The sequence below is a fragment of the Corvus moneduloides genome, chromosome 1, assembly GCF_009650955.1.
Source record: "Corvus moneduloides isolate bCorMon1 chromosome 1, bCorMon1.pri, whole genome shotgun sequence".
Taxonomy (NCBI): Eukaryota; Metazoa; Chordata; class Aves; order Passeriformes; family Corvidae; genus Corvus; species Corvus moneduloides.
The window spans coordinates 101,740,705-101,764,838 of NC_045476.1; the positions used below are offsets into that span (position 1 = coordinate 101,740,705).

Consider the following 24,134-nt stretch of genomic DNA (forward strand, 5'->3'; position numbering starts at 1 on the left):
ACTGGCAAAAAAATTCAGGGGGAAGGCTGTTTTTGCATTATTTCAAGTGAGGGCTTCTTGCATATCTTGCTCAAGAAAAATAAGGAAAAAATCCCTAATCAATATATTTCCTTTAAAATGTACATAAATTCAACCTATTTGTGAAAGGTAAACACTGCGTCAATGTTTAGTCTTCCACTGCAGCAGGTCAGAGCTGGCTTAGATTTTAGGCAACACTTTTAAAGGGTGGAGACCACAGAGCACTGGGACAGGCTGCTGAGAAAGGCTGAGATCCCCATAACCCGAGGTCTTAGGGAACAATTTAGCCAACGTCTGTGTAAAGTGGTCTCACCTTGGGGCAGAAGAAGTAACTTCTGCAGATCTGGAGTAACATCTGTAGGCTGGACAATTGGATGGAGAGAAGCATTCTAATCAGGTTCAACAAGGGGAAGTGCAGGGTCCTGCACCTGGGGAGGAATAACCCCAAGTACCAGCACAGGCTGGGGGCTGACCTGCTGGAGCTCTGCAGAGAAGAACCTGGGAATCCTGGTGAGTGACAAGTTGACCATGAGCTGGCAATATGTCCTTGTGGCCAGGAGGGCCAATGGTATCCTAGGATACATTGGGAAGAGTGTGGCCAGCAGGTTGAGAGAGGTGATCATTGCTATCTACTCAGCCCTAGTGAGGCCACATCTGGAGTGCTATGTCCAGTTCTGGGCTCCTCAGTACAAGAAAGACAAGGAGCTACTGGAGAGGGTCCAGGGGAGGCCACAAAGGTGATTTGGGTCTGGAGCATTTCTCTTAAGAGACTGCAGGAGCTGGGCCTGTTCAGTCTGGAGGAGAAAAGAGGGGAATCTCATTAATGTATATAAGTATCTCCAAGGCAGGTGCCAAGAGCATGGGGCCAGACTCTTTTCCATGCTGCCCAGTGACAGGACGAGGAGCAATGGCCATAAACTAAATCACAAGAAGGTTCCACCTCAATGTGAGGAAGAATGTCTTTACATTGAGGGTGGCAGAGCACTGGAACAGACTGCCCAAGGAGGTTGTGGAGACATATGAAGGCATTCCAAACCCACTTTGGCATGTTCCTGTGTCACCTGCTCTAGGTGACACTGCCTTGGCAAAGGGGTTGGAGTAGATGATCACCTTCCAAGCCTAACAAATCTGTGACTTTGTGATTCTGTCTCTTCCAACCCCATTTGAATTTTCTAGGCTTCTAAGTTTTTCCTTTGTACCTCTGTCCCTTAACTAATGTCCCCATTCAATGTAGGGTAGCAGCCAGCAACAGCTCCCAGCATGGTGCCAGGGTGGGAGATGGATGCTATGCAGGATACAGGAGGAGGCAGGAGGGGAGCTTCCAGATGCTCACCTCCTGCCTGGGCCACAGGAATGGTGATGGAGGCAGAAACATCGTCCCCTGCTGAAGAGATGTGGCTGCTCCATGCCACACATCACAGGCCAGGATCTCATCCCCATCATCACTGAATGATGTCTTTACCACCTGGCTGTGCTGCTTCTGCAATCAGGCTGTCGTTGTGCTAACAGAAAAAAACCAAAAAGACCAAAGTGTTCTCCTCTTAAGTTGCTCTATGAATGTGATGTTCAGCTTTTAGTGCACTTCATTTTCCTGGATTGCCAAAAATCTGCTGATGAGGAAAGTTGCTGAGGGTTTATTTTATGATGAGAGGGCACACACTGTGGAACACACCCTGGGATTTGCATAAGGCAACTGAGCACAAGCTGTAGTAATTTGTATTTATTTTATTGTGTTGTCTTTAAACATTTTTCCTGGTCTTTAAAGATTGACTTACTGTCAGGAGGAGTAAAGTGTTTTCCATGTGGCAGAGAACTTGTTGTCAGGCAGTGACCTCCGGGCAATTGCACCACTATGCTCAGCTTCTGCCCTGAGAGGACATTTTACCAAGTAACTTCAGAAGATACTATCTTCCATTCACTGCTGTGGATTTGTCTGATGACAAACCTTTTTGGGTAAACCTATTCCTGGTCTGTGCCTGAGTTTTCTCAACTCTCAAATATTCACAAAAGAGTTACGTGGCTGCTGAGAGTTTGCCGGTGAAATGGGCCCTACCAGCTACACACATGACCAGAGTTTTCAGATCAAGAGGAAATTATGACTGATGGTCATTTCTACCTCTACTGGTAAGTTGCTTAACTTCACTGAGATGGTACAAAATGTCTTGTCAGAAAGCTATTTCGGATCTTTTCTGAGAGAGATTTTCACCTTCAGGTGAACTACAACTTCATTTAGGATTTCAGCATCTCTTTCTGTCAGGAGGTGTCTCTGTCACACCTCCTACACAGCTGCTGAGGCTTACCTGGGCCAGGGGCTTAATTTAGCTGATGCTACACAACCAGCCCTTCGAACTCCTTCCTTCTTTTATCCCTTTTCTCTTCGTCCTCTCCTGCAGCAGAAAAATCCAGCAAAGATGTATCTAGATTTGGCTGCAGTACCTGTAGGTCTTTCTCACACTGCTTCTGCAATTCTATAGTCCCATGACTTATCTACAAGTTATAAATTGTTTTCCTGAAAACCATGTTTCCAGCCCATAAGCAGATTAAGAGATTGCATAGCCAGTAGGAGCTGGTGTTTGGCTAACAGCGATTTCATTAGATTTGTACTTGCTTTCCAGCATAGCATATTTGTGCTAGTTAAACTTGACCTTTTTAAAAGAAAAATTACATCTTCTATTCTCAGGTAAGTTTATTAACTGTATACCAAAATGTTGTACAGCTCTGTATTCCCACCATGGGCCTTTTGGGGGGTTTTTTGTTGATTTTTTTTTGTTTGCATATTTTCAAAGTGTAGCGATTGAAAATTTGTCTTCAGACTTTTCTGACACCTAAGTAAAAAACCCTCCCACTATTTGTTAGCAGGAGAAGGAACTTCCATTGGCAAAGTTGTGCTCAGAAAGCTATACCAATATACTTTTATTTCTCATACAGCTTGAAATTTCACTCCTTTTAATAGGGTAATTCCCAGACATCAATTCCCAATTACTCTGGGGTGATTAAAGATACACATATCTCAACTGCTTCTGCTGTCCTTCCCTTCCCTTCCCACCATATCAAAAGCCATAAGAGGAAAAGTTGTTTCTCCACCCACCTGCAGTCTGTTGGCACCCATGAGACTGTTTTGTACCCAGTGGTTGTGGATACTGCAGTCGAGGGTGTGATGCTGTAGCTTTCCACAAGCTACCCTGGAAGCAGCTGAGATGGATGGAGCCACCATCCTTCCACGACCCTCGGCAGCCTCACCTGCTTCTCACTGCTGTAGGTTGTGAGGCTTCACACAGTGGCTGTTTCAGCTGTCACCGCTGCTGCACTGCCCTGAGGAATGTCACTGGGACCTTGTTGAAAGCCTCTGGCTGAGGGATTTGCTTGCTGTCTGCAGTCTGCACAGTGTCTGCAAGTGCCAGGATGGGCTTGGGGCAAGAGCTGAGTGTGGGAGACCAGGACTTCTTCCTCACCCTCAGGAAAAGCCAGGAGGCTAGCCCAAAACCAAAATGCTGACAGCTGTGTGCATGGTGCATTACTCTTGGTGGGACTGGTGTTTGCTTGAGTCTCGGTTTTGATCTACAGTGTTTTGTGTCTGATGGTTCCTTGGCCTGTCCACGGCTTGGGAGCAGAGGAGACACCCTAACTCCAGCAGCCAGCATGGATTTTTGGTGCACCAGGCCATTAAAAGCAGCTATTTCTGTGCAGCTTGGGATGTGGATCTTGGAGGCTTCCTAGCCTCCAGGGACAACTGAATAAAGGACGTTATACTCTCAGATCTTCTTGTACCAGTTCTTTCCTCAGCACTAAGATACTCAGCAAAATAGCTGCGCAAGTAATACCTCGAGAAACAAAGTGCCACAATGCATTAAAGAGAACATAGTGAACATGATCAGAAGTGAAACCATGCAAGCAAAGCAGAGGAAAGCTCTAGGCAAAAACAACTACCACTGAGTCCTCGGCCCTGGGAGTGTGTTTTTGCCCAGGGCAGCTGACAGCAGGGCTGTGGGACCCAAGCAGAGGTGAGAGGAGCAAAGGGAGAGCCCAGGCCTGAGCACAGAAGGGCTGAGCAAGCAGTGGAGGCACACAGGCCATTTTCTAGCCATGCCCCCAGAAGTACATTCACACAGTCTGTCCCCTGGGACACTGGGGCACAATCCCTGCAGTGCCTCCCAGGGCCACTGCGACTGACTGCTGAATTGCCATGAGTGCACTGGCCATCTGGAAAAGAAGTGCCTCCTGCCTAAGAGTGTTGCCATCTCTTGGCTATTTGGGTCATGTCCATCTGATTGCTCCTCCCATCTCCTTTGTTTTGAGATACTGTGCAGGTCCTGGCAGGGCTCTGACCAGCACCATCTTTTTTTTTCTTTATTCCATACCCAGGCAAAAGTCTTGGTACTGCCTGCAGGTACCAATATCCTCCTTGTCGAAGAACACCAGTCCTATTCTTACGTGTCTGTCACCCTGCAGTTCCTGAATGCCAGCCACATGCTCCCCTTCAGAAAGGGCTGGCTGTTCTTTTAAGTGGCAGGGGTTTGTGGGTTTTTGGTTTGGGGTCTTTTGTTGGAAGGGTAGGGTGGAGCTGCAGGACTACATAGAAACCAAAAAGATGTGTCTTCATTTATACCCTTTTAAACCTGCATGAAACTTCTGACCATCTCACCTGGTTGTTAAGGCCTGTGCTTCTGGCACAGACGGAAACAAAACCCTGAGTGACAACATGCCTGAACCAGGAAATTTTGAACACTATATTGCCTGTACCCAAATGTAATATCTTCTAACTTTTCATTTGAATTTGAGCAGCAGATAGTAGACAGGAAAACAAAACCAGCTCTTAAGGTAAGACTCAGATTAAATCTTTCATTTTACACTCTGTGCAGATTTTATCTCCTAAATATTTGATGCTATCCTTTAAATGCCTACTTCCTGGCTCTTTGTTTTGCAAGTGATGAGAACATATCTAGTCTAGCAACTCTGTATCTTCTGAATAGATCACACTGTATGTGCTTGTGCTGGCAGTCATTGCTTCCTTGATGGAGGAAATGAAAGGAATCGAGTTTTTCACCATCTTGGTGATAAGAGAAATTCAATACCTTCATTGCCTATGCAAGCAGAGAGTCTCTTTTTAATCACATAGTACTAAAACCAAATGAGTTTACCTCCAGATCTCCTGCCATGGATTCATAACACATCCCACATTCATCACATAGAATAATGAATAAATAATGTAGGAAAAATGCTCCTAGCTATGAGTGGCACCCTTATTACAGGAACACACAGCATTTCAGACTCGAGAAATCTAAGGAAACTCACTGAAATGAGTTCTAAAATAGATGCCAAAAAAATTCACAGAAGGCTGGCATGAAATAGATGTGGCTTCTTCCCACCAGAAGCATCAGCAGGTTAAGAGCAACTGGAGAAAAGCTGTTGTAACTATCCCAGAAACAACAGGAGTGAGGTCCAGCCAGTGCTGCAGGAGCACCTCGCACCCCATGCTGCTGGGGGCATTTGCTGGGCAAAGGGGATGAGCTCACTTCAGTCCTTGCTGTGAGGCACCAGCCCAGCTGCTGGCCCACAGTCACACAGCAGTTAGGCCTTTGTTACTGCATTTTAATTGCAGCATGCTGTAGAAAGAAAAAGTGAATCTCTCCATCCCTAATTTCCACACCTGCTGGATAAACCGGTGAGGGAATGCCAACCTCACATGAAAGCTCCCTGGCTTTAGCCTCAACAGTGGCACCAGGAGCCAATGCAGCTGGCTTTTATTGGTATTTTTAGGTTGTGATCTGGGGTCTACGTGGCTGTTTCAGCTTTCTCGTGCCACTCTCAGCCCCTTAGGTGACAAGTGGGTCTGTCCCTGGAACACACGTCTGGCAGTTGGTCTGGTGGGGCAGAGCCGAGGAAGGGGGGTGCAAGGAGGGGCTCCTTGCCCAAGGAAGAGTTGCTGTGTGCATTGCACCCTGATGCTGGGCTAGACTGCTGTGGCAGGACTTGCCAGGGATGACAGACAAAGTAACAGAGGGGAAGCACTAAGAAACCCAGTTGCAAAATTAATGCACTGTGTAGAGGCAGCCATTTTTCTGAGGTTGGGTTTTGAGCAGTGAAACAAACAAATAAATAAATAAATGAGGAGTGAAATTTAGTATAAGTAGTTTGTGAGGATTCGTTCAGTGAGAATCCTATGTATCTTTGCATGCAGAAAAGTTCTCATAGTAACCAGCTTTGCAGCGCTACCCTTGCTCATGAAGGTTTTGTGTATTTTCAGAAAATCTCATATGTCTTTTGTTGGTCCTCTTAAATGAGCTGTGGCATGTAGGCATCCTCCTGACACAAGCAGAGCTGCTTCACTACCCTCTGACACAAGCAGAGCTCCTTCACTACCCTCTGCCCCTCAAAGAGCTGGTGAAAAGAGTTATTTGTCCCTAGCTAGAGTTATTTGAGTCAGTTGTCCCAAGAGAGTGAATCCTTCACGAACTTCCATTTGTATTTGGGTAATTCATCAAAGGAATTATTTAGCATTCCCAATGCCTGCAAAGGAGCAGCAATACCATGTAACAACCATTTGTGCCTTAATACACTTTAAATACTCAATTTCCTGACTACCAGCTGACTGTATAGGAAAAGGGAGCAACACCACATATGAGCAGAGCGCACACTGTTGGTGGCAACGAGCGGGATGATCCTCTGGGATCTGCATCTCTGGCTGAAAGGATGAAGGACCTGAAAGACCATTCCTAGTTGCAAAATAAGAGTAAAGGACTGAAAAGGGATCTTCTGCTTGGTGTATTGTGTACTTTCTGCATAGAAAACTGCATTTTTGCCAAATAGAGTCAGGGTGTCAGTGCACGGGGATTGGGTCACGTTGTCTGAGCCTTCTGCACAGCAGTCTTTGGACTGAATCACCTCAGCTTTTCACTTACAGAGAATCCAAAAGGCTTTTTATGTCATTCCAGTTGAAATAAAACCTTCTCCTTGCTGAAAATTAATTATTGAGTGTTCTGCTGCTTTATAATATATTTATGTACTCTTGGGAACCTCTCTCTGTTAGAGAACAGAAAGCAACATCTTAAACGCTCAAGCAAGAGAACTGCCCAGCTCTGCTTTGTGATGCCTTTCCTGCAGGTAGATCATGAGGTAATGTGCTATCCACAGGAAGTGGGCAGTGCCCACACTGGGTATGCCTGGATCTCCTGAGCACTGGCTATGAAATGGAAGATAAAGAGAACCCTGATGTTCAGGATGGGCTGCTACTCCTATGCAAATTGCTTTGCTAAATGGACTTCCCTCAAATTCAGGTTAAATGAGCATTGTGCACACCTGCAAGGCACTGTATTCTATTTTCTGCTGAGGTTTCCAGCTGGGCTCATGCCCATGGCAAGTGCACTTTCCAGGGACATGGCAGGCACCATGACTGGTAGCTGCCATAGCCCCCTTATTCTTGTTTCCCATCCCCAAAGGGACAAATGTGTGCAGTGGAGTGTTTTGGTGACCTTTTTGCTTCTGGTTTGTGCGAGTTTTTAATGAATGTAATTTTACTGTCATGTATATGTTAGGAAAGGCCAGCTAACGAAGAGCAGTCTGGGCTGGGGAATGGATCACAGAAGCTCACCAGCTCTTGTAGTAGTCCTCTCCACCAGCACGAGCCAGCCACTGAGGAACATGTGTCCCTGTCTCAGGTGGCTTTGCTCCGCTCGTGGGGCTGTGGAGCAAGTAACTGAGGGCTGAGAGCTGACCCACAGTCAGGTCTGAGAGATGGAGGCTGTCCTGTGCAGCACAGCTTTGCTCTGCCTTCCCTGTTCCCAGAAAAGAGGACTCGAGCAAGCAAGGATTTCTCACCCCTACTTGCTCAAGCTCATTAGGGCCAGGCAGAGTCATTTGACTGTGACTGAAGGTGGGAGATGAGGGAACAAGAGAGCATGGGCTGAAAGGTCAGTGTATTGCTGCTCTGGTAGCTCACTCTCACCCTTAAAATCCACAAATTCATAGGGCTGGGTCAGTCCTTCTGTTGCTGTTACACTGTTAGCATATTTTGTGATCCTCCTACGCTGAGTTTGTTTCTTCTTATGCTTAACCTTGACCGCTAAGGAAAAAAAATCATCTAACAACTTCAAATTCAGCAATTCATTCCAACAAATGCATTTTCTAAAACACAATCTACTCTAAAGTCTTAATTGCAGGCTTACTGCCTGCCTCAAAAGTTTGCTTGAAAATGGAAACAGCCACATTCAGGCATACTTACAGAGCTGGGCCTGCAAACACAGCCGTGGGGGATTGCTCAGCTAAAGGCTAAAGCAAGTGGGGACCAGAGGGGATTTCATTAAAACCTTCAAGAGAAGACCTTTTGCTTTGCTTTAATCAGTCACAAATCCCCAGGTGCGGCACAGGGACAAGTGGGCACTCTGGGAAGAGGTGTTTGGGTGAGTTGGCATTAGACAGCGTCCCAGCCTTGTGGCGCAAGGAGAGAAGAAAAAGAATCAGGCTGCCACTCTGACAAAGCACTCAGAGGGAAAATCTCAGTAAACATGAAGAAATAAAGATTAAAACTCTATGGATGTTTCATGTATGAGAAGGCTCATACATGTATGAGGAGTTCCCTTCAGGTGTTTCTTTCCCACATCCAGTTGCCTGCTGCCCCCAGCAATATCCTCCCTGCAACTTGTCTGCTCCATTCATCAGCTGCAGGCTGGAACAGCATGCTTTTTGGGTGAAAATAACATTGCTCAGATCCTAAGAGGGGAAAAAACCATCATTATTTACTTTTAGGAAGGAAAACACAGCAAAACCAAAGGGCTTGGATTCATTCAACTCTTTATTCAAGATGCAAACCCTGAATATCAGCTCATGAGAGTAACCAGATATGGTTCATGGCCAGCTGCATAGGTCTGGCTGTGTTTCAGCCAGGGGGCTTTGCCTGCTCCCCCTGCACAGAGGAGCTGTGTGGCTCTGGAGGAGATCCCCCCACATTTCCCACAGCAGCCTCCATTTTCACAAATAACTTCCCAGGCAATGCTGGCTACACCTGGAAACCCGAACATAAATTTGTCTGCCTAGCATCTTTCTTTAGTCTCTTCTAAGTCTTAAATTTACCAGAAAACTTGCCAGCAAGATTCAGAGACCAGATTGAGATTAATTTAAAATCTGGCCGACAAAAGAAGGCTCAGATGGAGCCAACGCTGCACTGAATATGTCACCAGCTGCCTTTCTTCTCTGCTCTGCTCCAAAAGACAGCCTATCTACTTCAAACAGGCAGCCTCCCTTTTCCACCTTTCTCAGATGTTTTTTAAGCAACCTAGTTTCACTGGAGAGCAGTCCATGGGGGTTGGGGTTTCTTACTTTGAAAATGTGAGACCTTCTGGACAACAGCTACCAGGAGAGTGCCAGTCGCCAAAAGCAGGCGGTTTTGGAGGGCTACCAAAGCTGCTGCAGAGGCAATTCTCCACGGGAAGGAGAAAGGTTCAGACATTGTTCTCAGCAGCTTGGTCCACACTGTGAAACCCTTGAGAAAAGGAAATGGTCTTCCTACGTGTCAGTTTTGACATCGCCATCCTGTTTCTTCTTGCATTTCAGCATGCTAATTGCTTGGAAAAGTGGGGGGTAAAAGATCTTATACTTAGATCTTTGTGTAGGTGCTGTTGCTAAGATGCATGATGGAAAAAAAAAAATCCTTTTTTCTTTTGATTTTATTCCCATCCTGGCCATGCTCTGCAGAGGAGCAGGGAGGAGGAGTACCATTCCCACTGCACACCAGCCCGGGCTCTGGCAGGAGGGAAGGGTGCTGTGGTAAGGGGCAGACACCCGGTGAGAGGTGGGGAGAGGCTCTTCCTGGGGTTCTGCCTCACACCACAGTGATGGCAAAGATGAGCTGCTGTACCCTGGGCAAGGCTCACTGCTGCTCACCAAGCCAGTCCTCACTCAGCTGCTCCATCCTGCCACCCTGCCTGAGCAGTATCATCTCTCTGACCATCTCTACGACTGGGTGGACAACATGAAATCAAATTGAGATACAATATACTTCCCCCCACCCCCAAATCTTTTCACAGTTTTTTCTGTAGCACTCTGTGCAGAGAGCATGAATTAGGGTATGCTGGTGTGTCTTCCACAGTAGCTGCTTTGTCACTCAGTGTAGATCACTACTTTGTTACCACCAATTTCTTGTCTCTTCTGCAATTTTGAAACCTATGTCAAGGCTATTAGATCAACCATAACACTGTCCTGTCCTAGAAGAAAGAACCTGCCCACAGGGATATGCTGTTTGTTTCTGGTTTTCCTTCTTTTTGGCCAGCTTATGTTATTTTCTGTCAGCCATGAATATTATTTCTGAATTGCCTGTTGTGTAAAATACTAAAACTCATTAACATCAGACTGAGCCATTTTTTGTTTACTGTGAGAAACTAACTCCACGGTCCACTGCTGTTTAGAAGAGCCTTGCACTAGCTTCAATATGTGTGTGTGTGGTCTCTACACAAGAGTTAAACTTGCTAGAAAAAGAAAATTCAGGAGATGCAAATGGGAAGAAAAGTAATTGCATGAAGTGCCACATTTTGCAGAAACTCTTATTGCTATTTTTACTTTTCTGTGTTGTACTGCTCTCTCTGAAGTTGCTCTCTCAGCAAACAAGGCCAGGATGAAAGACAGGCTGATTAGCAAAATCAAGGCTGCTGAAGAACCACTGATGCAGTGGGTGATGATCTTCCCCTGAGCCAGCTAAGCATTAGTGCAGCAGTGCAGCAGGAGGGACCCAAAATCCTGGCCATGTACAGACAGTGGAAGGTTTCAGGTACCTTCTATGGGTGAATTTTGTTTGGGATACCATGACCAACAACTGCCACTATTTAAAGGTGGAAAAGCTGCTCTTTGCTTCCTGTCTTAAACTACTTTATCTTTTCAGGGAAGAGAACTGCAGATGCATGCAAATGTTTGCAGAGATTTCCTCATTCTAAGATACTCTACAAATGCTATCATTGTTTGTCCACCCAGCTGCGAGAATTTCTTCCTGAAAGATATGGATGTGGCTCTTCACTACTTTCTTTTGAGGGACCCCAAATCCACATTCCTTGAATTGACCCCCCTGTGCTTTGCAGGGAAGGGAGAACAGTTACTCTTCAGTTAAAAGCAACCAAACCCAAAAAAGCCAAGTAGGTCTGTTGTGGTCATCACAGTATTTCTGAGGTGCTAATCACTTCAACAAATTGCAAAAAGGGAGACACTGTGCTAAAAAAAGAAATTAAAAAAAAATTCCTCTTTTCTGCCCTACTTTGTAGGAGCAAAAATGAAGCAATCCCTCCAGGAGAGCTATTACCAGCCCTGTGCACATCCAGCCCCTGCACATGCCCTGTACCACTTGCTCAAGGAGGAAGGCAAACAGGGTGGGGATGCCTTGCGGTGAGATTTCCTTTACCACAGGTTCCGTTCTCAGCTATGCTTTTATTCTAGGGCTTCAGAAAAAAAGAGAAGTAAATCCTGCTGTTGCAATTATTCGGAGAACTTGATCCCAGAGTGTTGCCAGTGTACCAAGAGGCTGCAAACACAAAACAGGGACATTTTTCAGAACAATTTCTCAAAAAGCAACCTGAAATACAGAACGGAATAGGCCCCTCTCAATTTAACCTTTTTTTCCTTAACAAAAGTGTTCTCCTCTGTTGGCACATGCACAGTTTGCAGTATGAGACCTTTTCCATCCTTTGGCAACCACTCTTTGTTTTCCAAAAGCCAAGATGCTCCAGTTTTAATACAACCCCACTACTGACTGTGCCATGGCCACCTGCAGTGTATGGGTTGGAACTGGGGAAGGATCAAAAGCCTGAGTGCTCAAATTGCCACTATTTAGGATTAAATGCTCAGATTCCCTGGGACCTTGGTACCAGGAGTCAGGGACACATGGCCTGGGGGATAGCACCTAAGTTAGGGCCAGTATCAGCAAAGGTTTCACAGAAAATGAAACCAAACGACCTCACTGGTGAAGCTGATGTTACACCATTATGTCTTTGCTGTTACCTGTGTGAGCTACAAGGAAGTGATGCCTTCCTACAAAATAGAGAAATTTCAAGGTTCAGGGCTGATCCAGCTCTTGGAGATATAAAATTTGTGTTAATGAAACTTACCATGTTAATGAATCTGACCATTCGGATGGTCACACCCCCACCGTCTGAGACTTTAACTGCTGAGACTGAAGCCCCTTCACAGAAGGAAGTTCCACTGAACCAATGGGTCACCCATTTGACTCCATACACACACCACGCTCACACAGACAAGTTTCCCTTATCCCCTCAATCCTAAGTTCCCATAGCAAAGTGCCAGACATCTGGCTTCTTTAAGTAATTCAATTGTGGTGCTGCAACATAACAGCTCAAGCTGGCGGGCCAGGGGGATCCCAAACAAAGGAATTCCCAGGCTTTGACACCCCTGCAGTCTATGCACCCACTCTTCACACTGCCTGAATTTCATACTCCTGCCTGCAGCATTATGCGCAGCAGCAATTCCTTATGTCCACTAGTCCCTGCTAAGTGGTGCTCTGCCAGAGATGTTAAACAGTAATTTATAGTAGTTTAGGGACTGATGAGAAGAATGGGTTGTAGGCAAGGGGAAAATGCTGAGACTTGGCAGTGTCCTGGAGATGGAAGCAGCTGTGTCAGACTGCCTGAGAGAAATACACGCTTGTTCCTTTGGGATCAGCCCCAGGCAGGGTCTGAGCCATCACACAACTGAAGCTGCTCATCTCACCCACAGTTTGCAGGAATATGGGAGAATGTAAAAAAAAAAACCAACCCTTTGGCAAAGGAAAACAACCCACACTGTCTTGCAAAATACCTGGGATCAGTTCTGTCAAGAACCGTCTCCCAGCAGCACAAAGAACACTGCTGGTTGGAGCTGGAAGAAGCAAAGTCTAGGGGAGAAGGCCAGCTCCTGAACTCCTTCCAGCAGCTGGAGAAACTGGAAACACAGTGTACACAATGAAGATCAGTAAAGGCCCCCAAATTGAATAGTCCATAAGCAGAATTATAAATGTGAAGGAAAGGCATCCATCCACAGACATCATTTGTTTGTCAGTGTGACCTGGGAGTTTAAAATAGATTACCTGGGGCTTTCACTCCATTCCCAATAGCCTACCTAAAGGGAAAGAAGGGGAACTCGTATCTTTTTGGAAATACTACTAAAATAATGTTATGAAGCACCTTGCAATATCCTTTGCCTGGGATGGAAGACATGCAGCTGAGCAATGAGATGACTTTCTTGCCTGTATTTCCTCCAACACCCAAGGTAGTTAGTATTGGAGAAAAAAAAGTATTATTAACAAGAATTATGGTAGAGAAAATTGAGATGGTCTTGTGGCTTTGGCATAGGCATTAGAATATTGTCTAGACCTCTTGGGTCAATTTTAGAATTTGTTCACATTGATAAAAGTATTAAACAGTTGATATCTAACCTTTAGTAAGACACAAGGTTTTGATGCTTAGCAGGACTGAGCATAGTTGTTGGTTTGCAGACTGCTTCTCTTTAACAATTTATGGAAACAATCTGAGGTGCTTCTGAGAGAAACCCATGGAATTTAATCATCAAAGGATGAAAAATTCATCCTCTATTCTTTGTTGATGACTATGACCTCACTGGATTACAGAGGAATAGGTGACAAAAGGACTAGGACGAAAGAATGAAGGCGAAAGCAAGCAGACATGAAGATTTCTTACAGAAGTAGAAAGATAGTAGGGATACTTAAATTGCTTGAAATAGCAAAAATATTCCCATCCCAGTCAAGAGCCACTGGAATGTGCTGGACCCCTCAAGCAGCAGGAAAATTTAGCACTCGGCTAAGTGTCACTGAGAAATAAATCTAACAAGTAGAAATTCAGTATTACTCAATAGCTGCTCTAGCAAAACAGCACTGAGTCTAACCTCAAGAGATCCCCTATTCCCACTGCCCTCCCCTAAGGCAGAATCAACTATTCTCATGTTACTCCCAATAGCTACTTCTCTGCTCTGTTCTTCAAAAGCCTTATATATGTTTTGTAGGTTAAAGCAGCACTCTGATTCACTCAGCACCGACTCACCCAAGCACTGTCTTTTGCTGCTTCACTGTCTTGGCTGTTGGAAAGTAGTTTTTCCTAACTTGCTTCTTCCTATTTTCTGCTAGTTTGCTACCTAATCTGCCTCCTGATTTGCTTCCTCCATTCTGCAGTCTCACTTCATGACACCTTGTTCACAACAAAGGTGAAGAAGAGGGCTTGAGTACTGCTCTTATCTCCTATATTCGTTCTCTCTCCCTCAAAATGAATAAGCTACAGTTTCTCCAATCTTTTCCTTAATGTCCCATTTCCTAGCCCTCAGAGAGGTCTGGTCGTTCCCCTCAGGAACATCCCTAAACAATCTCTATCCTCCTTGAACTGAGATGTCTGAAAGCCTTGTCCTGCCTTGGCAGAGGCCTTATTAACCTCAAACACTGCCTGAATTACTTTGTGTCTCTGCCTTTGATCACACCTGATGACAAGCTGTCTGCTGGTTTTGGGTGCTGTTGCTGAATCCCCTTTTGCTGCCTGCAGCCTTTTTTCTGAAAACACAAAGTGGCCACCCCTCAGCCTGCATTTATAAGGATTATTCCTGCTGGAGCACAGTACTTCACAGATCATTCTCTTGCATTTAATTGTTTCCAGAGCGCTTCTCCAGTTTGTCACTATTAGCTTGAATTTTGATTCTGTCCTCCAGTGTACATATGCTGGGAAAGCTAGCATCTGCAATTGTAATGAGTGTGATCATATCTATTCTGGGATATTAAAGATCATCTAGGATATTAAAGTATATATTGAATAATACCCGATCCAAGGCTGAACCCTGCAAAACCATGCTTGACCGTTTTCTTATCTTTTGATAATGAGCCACTTGGGAACTACTTAACTGAGTACAATTTTCAAGACTATATTAATTCTGTAGGGGTTTCATCCAGCATGGTTTGCTTCCTCCCTTTGAATTGAAATAATATTTTGCTATGAGAAGATAGTAGGCCAAGTGATACTGGAATTAAAAAAGGCTATCTTGGAAGAAGCCAAAGTCACCTTTGATGTGCTGGTGGGATGTGCTAGTGTTGTAGATTGCAGTGTCACACCCGAATGGACACAAATGCCACTCACCCCTGGGGCATGCGATGAGTTCCCTGCTCGCGTCGGGGTGGGGAACGTGAATGAACACCAGCAGGGCACCAACAGCACGTGTGCCGTGGCTCCTGCTCACTGCAGTGTGTGTCTGCTGGGGAATTGAGCAAAAAGGTAAGGTAGTACAGAGGTCCTCAGGAGCCACTGTCCTCTCTGCTGGGTGAATGGTTCCCGGAGCCTGCCCTTTTTTCAGCTCTCCGAAATGCATGGTGTGTATTCCATAGCCTTGTGAAGATTTGTGCACAGGGCTCCTAATGTCTGTAAAGTTGTGTGCAGTGAGTCATGTCTTCTACTGGCCTGGCTGCTCACTCTCCTTCTGGACAGTAAAAGGGAGGAATTCTCCCAGGTTTTCTCTGGAACTGAATATCCCTACTTAAAAAAAAAAAAAAAAAAAAAAAAGAAGAAGCTTAGATTTTTGGCAAAAAAAAAGTGTGAAAAGTTTCCAGAGTTGGAAAGAAAAAATTATACTAAGGTCAGTCAGACACTGACACAGACTGTCTAAACATAATCTACGTCTCTGGAGTCACTGTAACTTGCAAATGACTTAACAACTAGACAAGTTATTGTAACTCTTTTATCAGCTTTCTGAGGAGCATGTTTTGCTGGAGAACTGACACTGCAGCAACATCCAGAGCAAAACTTTTACACGTGCTCCAAATGCAGGTGAACACTCACTTTCCCAAACTGACCAGTGTCAGCCACCTTTTTCTAGTTACTCTTTCATACTATCTCCACCTCGGGGTCATCTGCCCTTCCTTTATCACTTCCCCCCCCCCCCCCCCCCGCCTTGTTTTCCATGTAGATTATCCCACCATATGCAATCTTCACTCCCAAAATAGCCTCAGAAAAGAGCAGGGCACTAACTACCCCTGTGACACACAACTTTCTGTATCTTGAGAATCTTTCTAGTGCTGGAACAGGAGGAGATGTGAATAGGGCAGAGCTGTTTCAGACACAGAAAATGGCCAACTCATCTCTCCTGCTGCTTGTGGACATATTGTTAGTTTAAGGTAGGGTTGAATTAAAACAACCGCAAAACTTCTAAATGGCAATTTTTTTTACACTTCTTTTTTCATTAGGAATGGCTTTTAGTCCTGTATCTGAAGATAGAACATCAGAACACTTGACTTTTTCCTGGATCAGAAATTCTAATAAACTAACTTGCAGGGGAAGAAGAGTCAGGTTGGAGTAGTATAAAGAAGCTGCTGTAAAAGTTGTCTCCTTTGGCTTGATCCTCCCTTGTTTTTGACATTTCCCTAGGCTCCCCTACTTTTTGTTGACAGGTTCTTAGAATATGGGTGGTGACTTCTTCTGAAAGCAGCATCAGATGTGGTTACATGAAAAGTATGCACATGAGAGTTTTGCAGTGGGTGCAAAATTGATTGGGTTGTTTTTGGGGTTTTTTTGTTTTGGTTTTTTTTTTTTTTTGGTGTGGAGTGGGGCTTTTTAAGCCAACAGGTGCTAAGAAGTTACTGTGTTTCAGAACAGCTCAACAAGAATGAGAAAAATATGCTTCTTGTGGGTACAGAGGAGAAAGACCCCAGATATGCTACAAAACAAAGCAGGGAGGAAGACACTTTGTTAGGTTGGTGGCTGAGATCAGTAAGCAGCAAAGACACAGCCACACAAACTGCCAGGGCAAAATCCTGCTGCCCCAAAGGCAAAGATGGAGCAGGGAGAGGGGGAACCTGGGCATCCATGCGAGGTGGACTGGTTTTGTCCGTGTTAATTTATCCTGCCTCGAGGGCAAGAGCACTGGGCTCCCCTGGGGGACAGGTCTCTGGAGGAACATCCCATACTGCGAGCAATGTAGGTGAGGCTGCCGTCAAGGGACGATGTGGCAAACGGGAACGAATCAAAGCAGCTCCTCTTTGTGCATCTGCAATGGAGGCTGAGTCATTACCATTCATCACCAGCCCGACTGCTGTGTTAATTCTGGTGACAGTTGTTTTCGGGAGAGAGGACAGCTTTTGATGCCTTTTAATTCCTGAAAATAAAAGAAAAAAGGGCTGTCAAGGTAACAGGCATCCGGAGAGGCTGACTGAAAACAGTGGGTAAGGAAAGAGCTTTAAGTCCCAGGGAAATGCAGCATAAAAGGGAGCTGCCACAATAACCAGGACAGTGTGGCTTGTTCCTTCACGTTTCTGAAGGAAGCGGTAAATGGCTAAAACTTCCCATGCCCAAGTTCAAATGAGCTCCAATTGCAGGACAACACAGGAAATTTAGCACTGCTGTTGCAGTGTATTTTCTCTGTGATTCTTCTTGCTAGGCTGTCTGTCTGGTTTGAGTATCCACATCTGTATTTGTAGCATCATTCATCTTGCAGCTTATTCTAATCAAGCCCAAAAACCTTTCTCAACAGAGCAGAAGCCTCTTCTGGCCCACCCCAGTCCTCAGAGGCTGACATGCTACACAGCACCCTGGGGCAGTTTAGCCCCTGACTTTACAGGGGCTCAAGATTTCTGCCAACCACTTCCTGCTGTTTCAAGGAAACCATGGGCAGCAGCTGCCCATTGCTGGGAGTGGGTCTTGCCAGGAAGCTTTAAGGCAAGATACACCCTGTGGCTGTCTTTCCTTCAGCACTTCTCCTTTCCCTCACCCCCAGCAATCATTTCACATGCTGGCTGTGCCAGCCTCTGCAAGCTCAGGGGTTCCCAGACCTGACCCTGGGAGGCAGTGCCTGGAGAGGTCCCAGCCTCCTATGCCAGCACCCCTTCCCTCCAGATTGATGCTTTTCCTCTGCAGCTTTCATGTCTCTTACTATTCTTCTTTTCATACCTCTCTCTCCTGCTGATCCCCTCTTCTTCTCTGCTTTCCCTCATCACCCAATAATGCTGTTTCTTTCTTTTTATGACTTTCTCCATCTATTCAGCCCCATGGCTGGAGGGCCATACTGAGGCAGAGGGATGCTATTGAGCACAATAGGGAGCAGCTACCATCTGAACAGGGACGGCCCTTGCCTGAAAAAATAATTTCAAATAAGCAGAGCAAGAAAAAGGGTGAGGGAGGATGTCTAGAAAGGAGGAGTGACTTCCCCAAGGCTGTCCAGCAGGGCCAGAAACAAGTTCTCTCTCTTGCCTGTTGGGCCAAGCTGTCATCTCTGTGGGGATTTTGACAAGTGCAATTTTAAAGTAAAGCCAAGTACGAGGGGGGGCCTTTTGGGAATGGAGTTCTCTAAGGAGTCTTGCTGCCATGGCAGAGGAACAACTCAGCAGGCAAACTACAATGCCCCACTTAAAACCAGCGCTGGGATGCTCTTGGCTTCAACCACATCCACCTCGGAAAATACAGCTTCCCAATCCTGGAAAGGCAGCAACTCCCAGATTGCGCAATCAAGGCACCTGATAGGACAGCAAGGGGGAGGCATGAGCAGGTAGGATGCAGCACCACGTTCCAGGGACCCTGCACCCAGAGGAAGGCTGTGCATGAGCTGGAAAGGGTCTTTCAGCTTCCTGTGATGACCAAAGTGCTGCCATAGGATTTGCTAATGAACATGCCCTGGGCTGGAGTGAGATCAGGTGCTTCAAATGGACTTGTCCCATCTTTAGTTCAAGTTGTGCAGTGCCTTGCAGACACATACTGCGAGAGCTTTAAAAAATCCCAACATAATAACCAGAGAAGAGCTCATTATATCTGCTTGTGACTCATCTGCCGGAAGCTGCAGCAAACACGGCTGCTGTGCTGGAGTCTCGCTTCCAAGGGTGTGGTGACACATGCAATTACTAGACTGAGTAATCACTGCTCGGTGCAGGTTTACCATCATTACATTCTAACTTCTGATAGCACAGCTGTCAGCACTAGGCCAGCACTAGGCCCCACAGTGGACAGACACACATATGAAATATCCCTGAATGCACCAATTAAGACAGCAGGGCTATGCAAGGCTCACACACTAGCTAAAGGCCAAAACTATTTTCATACAAGTTTAGAGTAAGTTAGTTTATAGGTAAGGTCCTCTCATAAACTGAGGGACCTGACACAAAGGAGTCAACTTGCTTTATAAATTTCAGGAAACACAGTGACAGAATGGACCAGTCTGATGCAGAATTAGTAGTGACTCAAATAATATGCCAATTGTTGGCAGACAGCAAGTTTTACTTCGGTGTTGTTCTGTTGTACACCTGACCAGGAAGGTCCTTAGGTTTGGTAGTGCACCACAGACTGGGACTCGGATAAGTGTAACTGTGAGAATCGTGTCCCTGCCAAGGCATCTGCCCATGGGACACCTGCCATCACCTCTGGCTTTCCAGCTTGTCCACATGTCCATTGCTATGGGCCACCCCAGTGTGGGTGAGAAAGTGATGTCACTGCCGCCGTGCCAAAAGAAAAATTAGTGCCATGAATACACAACACTGAGAGAGCCTGGGGGTTTCCTCTTGACACAATGTCCCTGGGGTGAAAGGGAGGAGTTGCTCTGCAGTCCGAACAGGGTGAGTTGTTCCCCAGCTCTACCTCTGCCACCAGAAAACATTGCCATTCATATGCAAAACTCTTACACCCCGGGCTGACAGGGCTGCTGCTGCGCAGCTATGGCATTCAGCAACAGGGCAGGGTGCATTTTGAGCCTGTCCTGCCTCCTCTGCTCTCAAAACCAACTTCTCTCTCAGCAGTAAGGACACCCCACCTCAAAGCTCATCTCAAAGGCTGACTGTAAAAACAAGAGGCGTCATTTGTATGAATGAGATTGTTTTCGTAAGTGCAGATGCGGAAGCTGTTACCACAAAATGTTTAGGAAACTGGTGAAAGGAAACAGTCGAGCTGTAGTGTAGGAACAGGTTCAAGCACTCGGCTCTGGCTGCTCCCTGAGCTGCGTCCTTGCCACGATGCAGCACTCCCAAGAAGATTTGACTGCACCCGGAGAAGAAGATGATTCCTTTGGGGAAGGTAAAGTCATCTTTTATTGAACTAATCCTTCTCCTACTCAGACTAGAGACCGGTTTCTAGCCTGGGTGGTATTTCTTGTGTAAATTCTGAAGTTGTCTGTGGGCTTCAAGGTCACAGGGTGACCAGACTCTTTTTCTCCTTAGAGAATGGAGAACAAAGGGACCACAGATACAATAAAAATACTTTCACACTGGTTCAGCAGCTTGTTTCCTCAGCGAGGAAGTTACTGCAGAAGAAAGCTGGGGGGACACCGAGTGTATTTTCTACAGTGGCTGCTCTGTGCAAAGTGGCACATTGGGCATTCAACACCACAGGTGCGGCTGTCATTAAAGCGGTAGGGGCTGTTTACAGGGGCTAAAGGTGACTTGCTACTTAAATTATTTGAGCAAAATTAGCGTCCTCCTCTCCAACTGCCACAACCTGGGATACAAAGCCAGTGTCACAATTTCTTATCCCTAAAACTGCTTCTGCTGGTGCTTGATTCCTCGTTGCTTGCATCCTGTACCACCATTTACATGTGTACTGAGTGCTATCAAGTCAAAATAGCAGAGACGCAGATAAGAGAGCCCAGAGGAGGAGGAAGAATCTGGCCCATGGTGTTCAATTTCTGCCGCTGCTCGCTGCTCCCCTTTGCATTCAAGCCAAGGGGAGAACTTGCTCATGCAAATCTTCTCCCGGCCCCCAGCCCTCCACAGTTTCTAAGGGAGTTGAAGGCACAAAGAACTGCCTGGATCCACTCCAAAGACTGTGAACCTTTAAACTCACTTTCAGCACAGCTTCAGCAAGCCTCATTTAAACAAAGCTCAGCTGCGGTTGGTATGGAAAACTTAGCAGTGAACAGTGCCAAATCAAGTTATCTGAGCCCCAGTGAAAAGCATCAGCTCAGAAAAGAAAGCAGTTTCAATGATGTTCTCTCTGTGCTCAAATACATTTCTCACGTCTCTATGCCCCCATTTCTCACCCTGTATCCCACTCGGGGCTCAGAGGGCAATGAATTTGCAGAAAGGAGAGGTCAGTGCATTTGCATTGTGGAAGAAATCCTGATAGTCCAGGAAACACCTCATGCCACTGGGCAAATCAACTGGCATTGAAAGTACCCCGTTGCATTTGCTGCATCCTGCATTCAACACAGGTGGATGCTGCTTCCCAGGATAATCATCCACATGCTCTGACTTGATTTGGACATTTTCAAGTGCTCTGAAGAGCCAGTGGGTTTTTAAGCTGCTTTGCTGTTTCGGAAACCTTTAGCCCATGTTCTTAATCAGAAATGTAGAAGGGAAGGAGAGAAAAGTGGGCAGGTTAGTCAACGTATATATTGTGTTATCTGAAGGGAATGATACATCACTTAAAAAATCTGTTCCAGCCTCTCAGCTAAGTTGTTTCTGGCAGGGCTGATCCAGAAACAGCTAGAGGAGGCTCTGCTGTCCAAAGGCAGGAACATTTTAAAAACCTCTCCATGACCCTGCTTGGAGCAGGAGGTTGGAATCGATGACCTTGTGAGGTCCCACCCCACGTGAGGTATCCTACGAGTCTATGAGCTGGTCACATCCTCTTCAACTCACCTACGTGTAACTGGGAACAATTGTATCCCAGCTGCTCTCTCAGGCAGAGGGATTGCTGGCTCCCAAACCTGCCAGCTGGAGAGCCCAACAACACAGGCATAGTGCTAGACTTCCCCTTCAGCCCCTCTCCTCTCTCTAGAACGGGTTAGCAAGGAAACATTAGCTTTTTGGCTGCTATTTCTGGAGCGCTGTTGACCCTGGACAATGCAGTGCACTCCCTCGGGCTGGGTGGGATCCGAGCAGGGAGGAGCAGGGCCCGGTCCGGTCACAGGGCAGCCCCCGCCCCGCTCCTGCTGCCCAGACTTAGGCGCCAGCCAAAACTTAGTTGCAGCCAAAGCTTAGTTGCACATTTTCAGGCCAGATGGAGGCATTTGTCAGGCACTGAACTCCCAGCTGAGTGCAGACCTCGGCTCTCAGGGCATGGGCTATTTTTTATTATTTTCCACATCCAACTTGATGTGGAAAGTGGTGATGGCAAATCTCTGTCCACCTTTTTAACTCATCCCAAGGCTTAGCTACCATCACAGTTAAAGACAGCTACATTTTATTTCTTCTAGCACTGATTTGTCTAGTTTTTTGGAGTTAGTTTCCCTCCTGCCCAGGAGAATTAAGATCTCACTACTGCTTGTGCATATAAAAATCTCATATAACTATCTACAGACTATATTCAGACCACTCTTATCCTTTGCCAAGCAGACTGTTGTCAATTACTGTTTCCTTATAAATTTTTAATCTTTTAATCATTTTCATGGTTCTTGAGACCAATCCCTTGGAAATGTGGACACCAGCATGGAACCCAGTGCTCCAAAACTATTAGACCAGGGACAAATCCAGAAGTTACATTATATGTTTACTCATACTTTTAAAATATATATATGTCAGGATCAGTTCAATGATCTGCTAAAGTCCTTTCAGGTTGTAGCATCACATGAGGGTCTGCTCTTCTCAGATTTTTCCCTTTAATCCTCAAGTCTTTCAGAGTCAAATTTCTCAGGACAAAGTCAGTGCTGTCCCATCAGTATGGCTTATCTCCTTTGCTCCCGGCTATGCCCATACTAAAGCCAGATGAATCATCTCACTTCCTCAAGTAGCCTGTCCTCCACTTGCCCAGACATTGTGCCATCTGCATTTTCAGTCAATCACTGTTTAAAGTTCCCTTTCAGGTCACTGACATAAAAATAGTTCAATCCCATGGGGAAGAACCAATCTGCATATGTCCTCTCTAGAAACTGGCATCCATGATGGTTTCTCAGCTGGGTTACATATGTCAAGATCTCATGTGGTACCAAGTTTTATTTCTTACTAAAGTCCAAGTACACTATCAATACAATTATTTTCTCTAAAATCCTAATGAGTGCCACTGGTTGTATTCCATCTCCTTTAATTTTGCTTGTGTGACTTCTACATCAGCTATTCCTTGACAAGGGCAAGACCACTGCCAGGCTACAGCATCGTTAGTGACACAACATTAACTTATAGCTTTCTGGAATTCCTCTGGTGTTTCAAGCTTTCTGAAATATCAACAAGGAGTTCATAGGATAGCTCTTCTCAAAATTACAGTTTTAAATTCTCTTTTGGGAAAGATCAAGGGGGAAATATTTTCTGATTGATACAGACTATAAGATGGCACTGATGTTTTCCCACATGCAAACCAAAACATTTGTTGAAAACTGTATTTTCCTTAGCATAATTCACAATTCCACCATTTTCATTTAGTTACGCTCCAATAGGCACTGGTTTTCCTTATTTTACATTGAAATGGCAGGTCACAGAGCTGGGTGTGACAAAATATGCTAGAACTATCTTCACAAAAATGCAGTAGGTTTTCAAAGCTTTGAAATGTTCATCCTCAAAGAAACTTTGTTAGCTCTTTCCCTTGTTTTGTAATGACAGTGCCTTGCACTGACATGGTGCTTTCTCCTTCAGAGGTTCTGCAGAGATTTTACAAGTGACTGTGCTTAGGTTCGTTGAAGCACAACTCCCTCTCCTCTGCAATGTGGCTGGTGTCGAACAGGGCACAGCTGTAGCAAGCAACAGTTTCAAAAAGAAATTATTTTAGCCTCTTGAAAGTACAGGCAGTGATAGGTTTCATTTCTTTTAAGCCCTACTCACTATGTTAAAGCAAATGTCTTCAGTTACTCTTTCAATTTTGTTAGGTCAAAACACCCACTTTGGGGAAAATGCTGTTTAATTTTTAGTGACTCTAAGTGCCTGAGATTCTGAAGTTATATTTCATTAAAAAGAAATCCCTTCCACTAGCACAAGGCTTCCCCTCATCGCTGCAGCCAAACAAGTGTGGATTTTCCCTGACTCTAAGACAGGGACCCAAGTCCAGAGAGGGAGGGAGATTTGGGCACAAGTCAGCTCTCTTGGCAGACCCTGGTTTCTCTGGGAGGAGAGCTGAGGGCTCACACGGAGGCGTGATGCCACCGTACCAGCATAGCCTCTGACTGGGACCAGAGGCTTGGCACAGCAGGAGCTCCTAGATCAAGCAGACACATCCATGAACAGAATTGGCAAGCACTCAGCAAGCATATCACAGAATCATAGG

At 45.6% G+C, this 24,134-nt stretch overlaps 1 protein-coding gene across 2 annotated transcripts in view; it reads left to right on the forward strand.

Moving 5' to 3' along the window:
- Positions 1-19,775: 19,775 nt before the first annotated feature.
- RIPOR2 (RHO family interacting cell polarization regulator 2) overlaps positions 19,776-24,134 on the forward strand; it is a 68,914-nt gene continuing 64,555 nt past the window's right edge. The window contains exon 1 of one of the 2 annotated variants that reach the window (XM_032120446.1): positions 19,776-20,021. In XM_032120446.1, coding sequence (XP_031976337.1) covers positions 19,961-20,021 — 61 coding nt within the window. In that variant the 5' untranslated portion in view covers positions 19,776-19,960. The remainder of the gene's footprint in view (positions 20,022-24,134) is intronic. The other variant, XM_032120472.1, reaches the window with a different exon arrangement.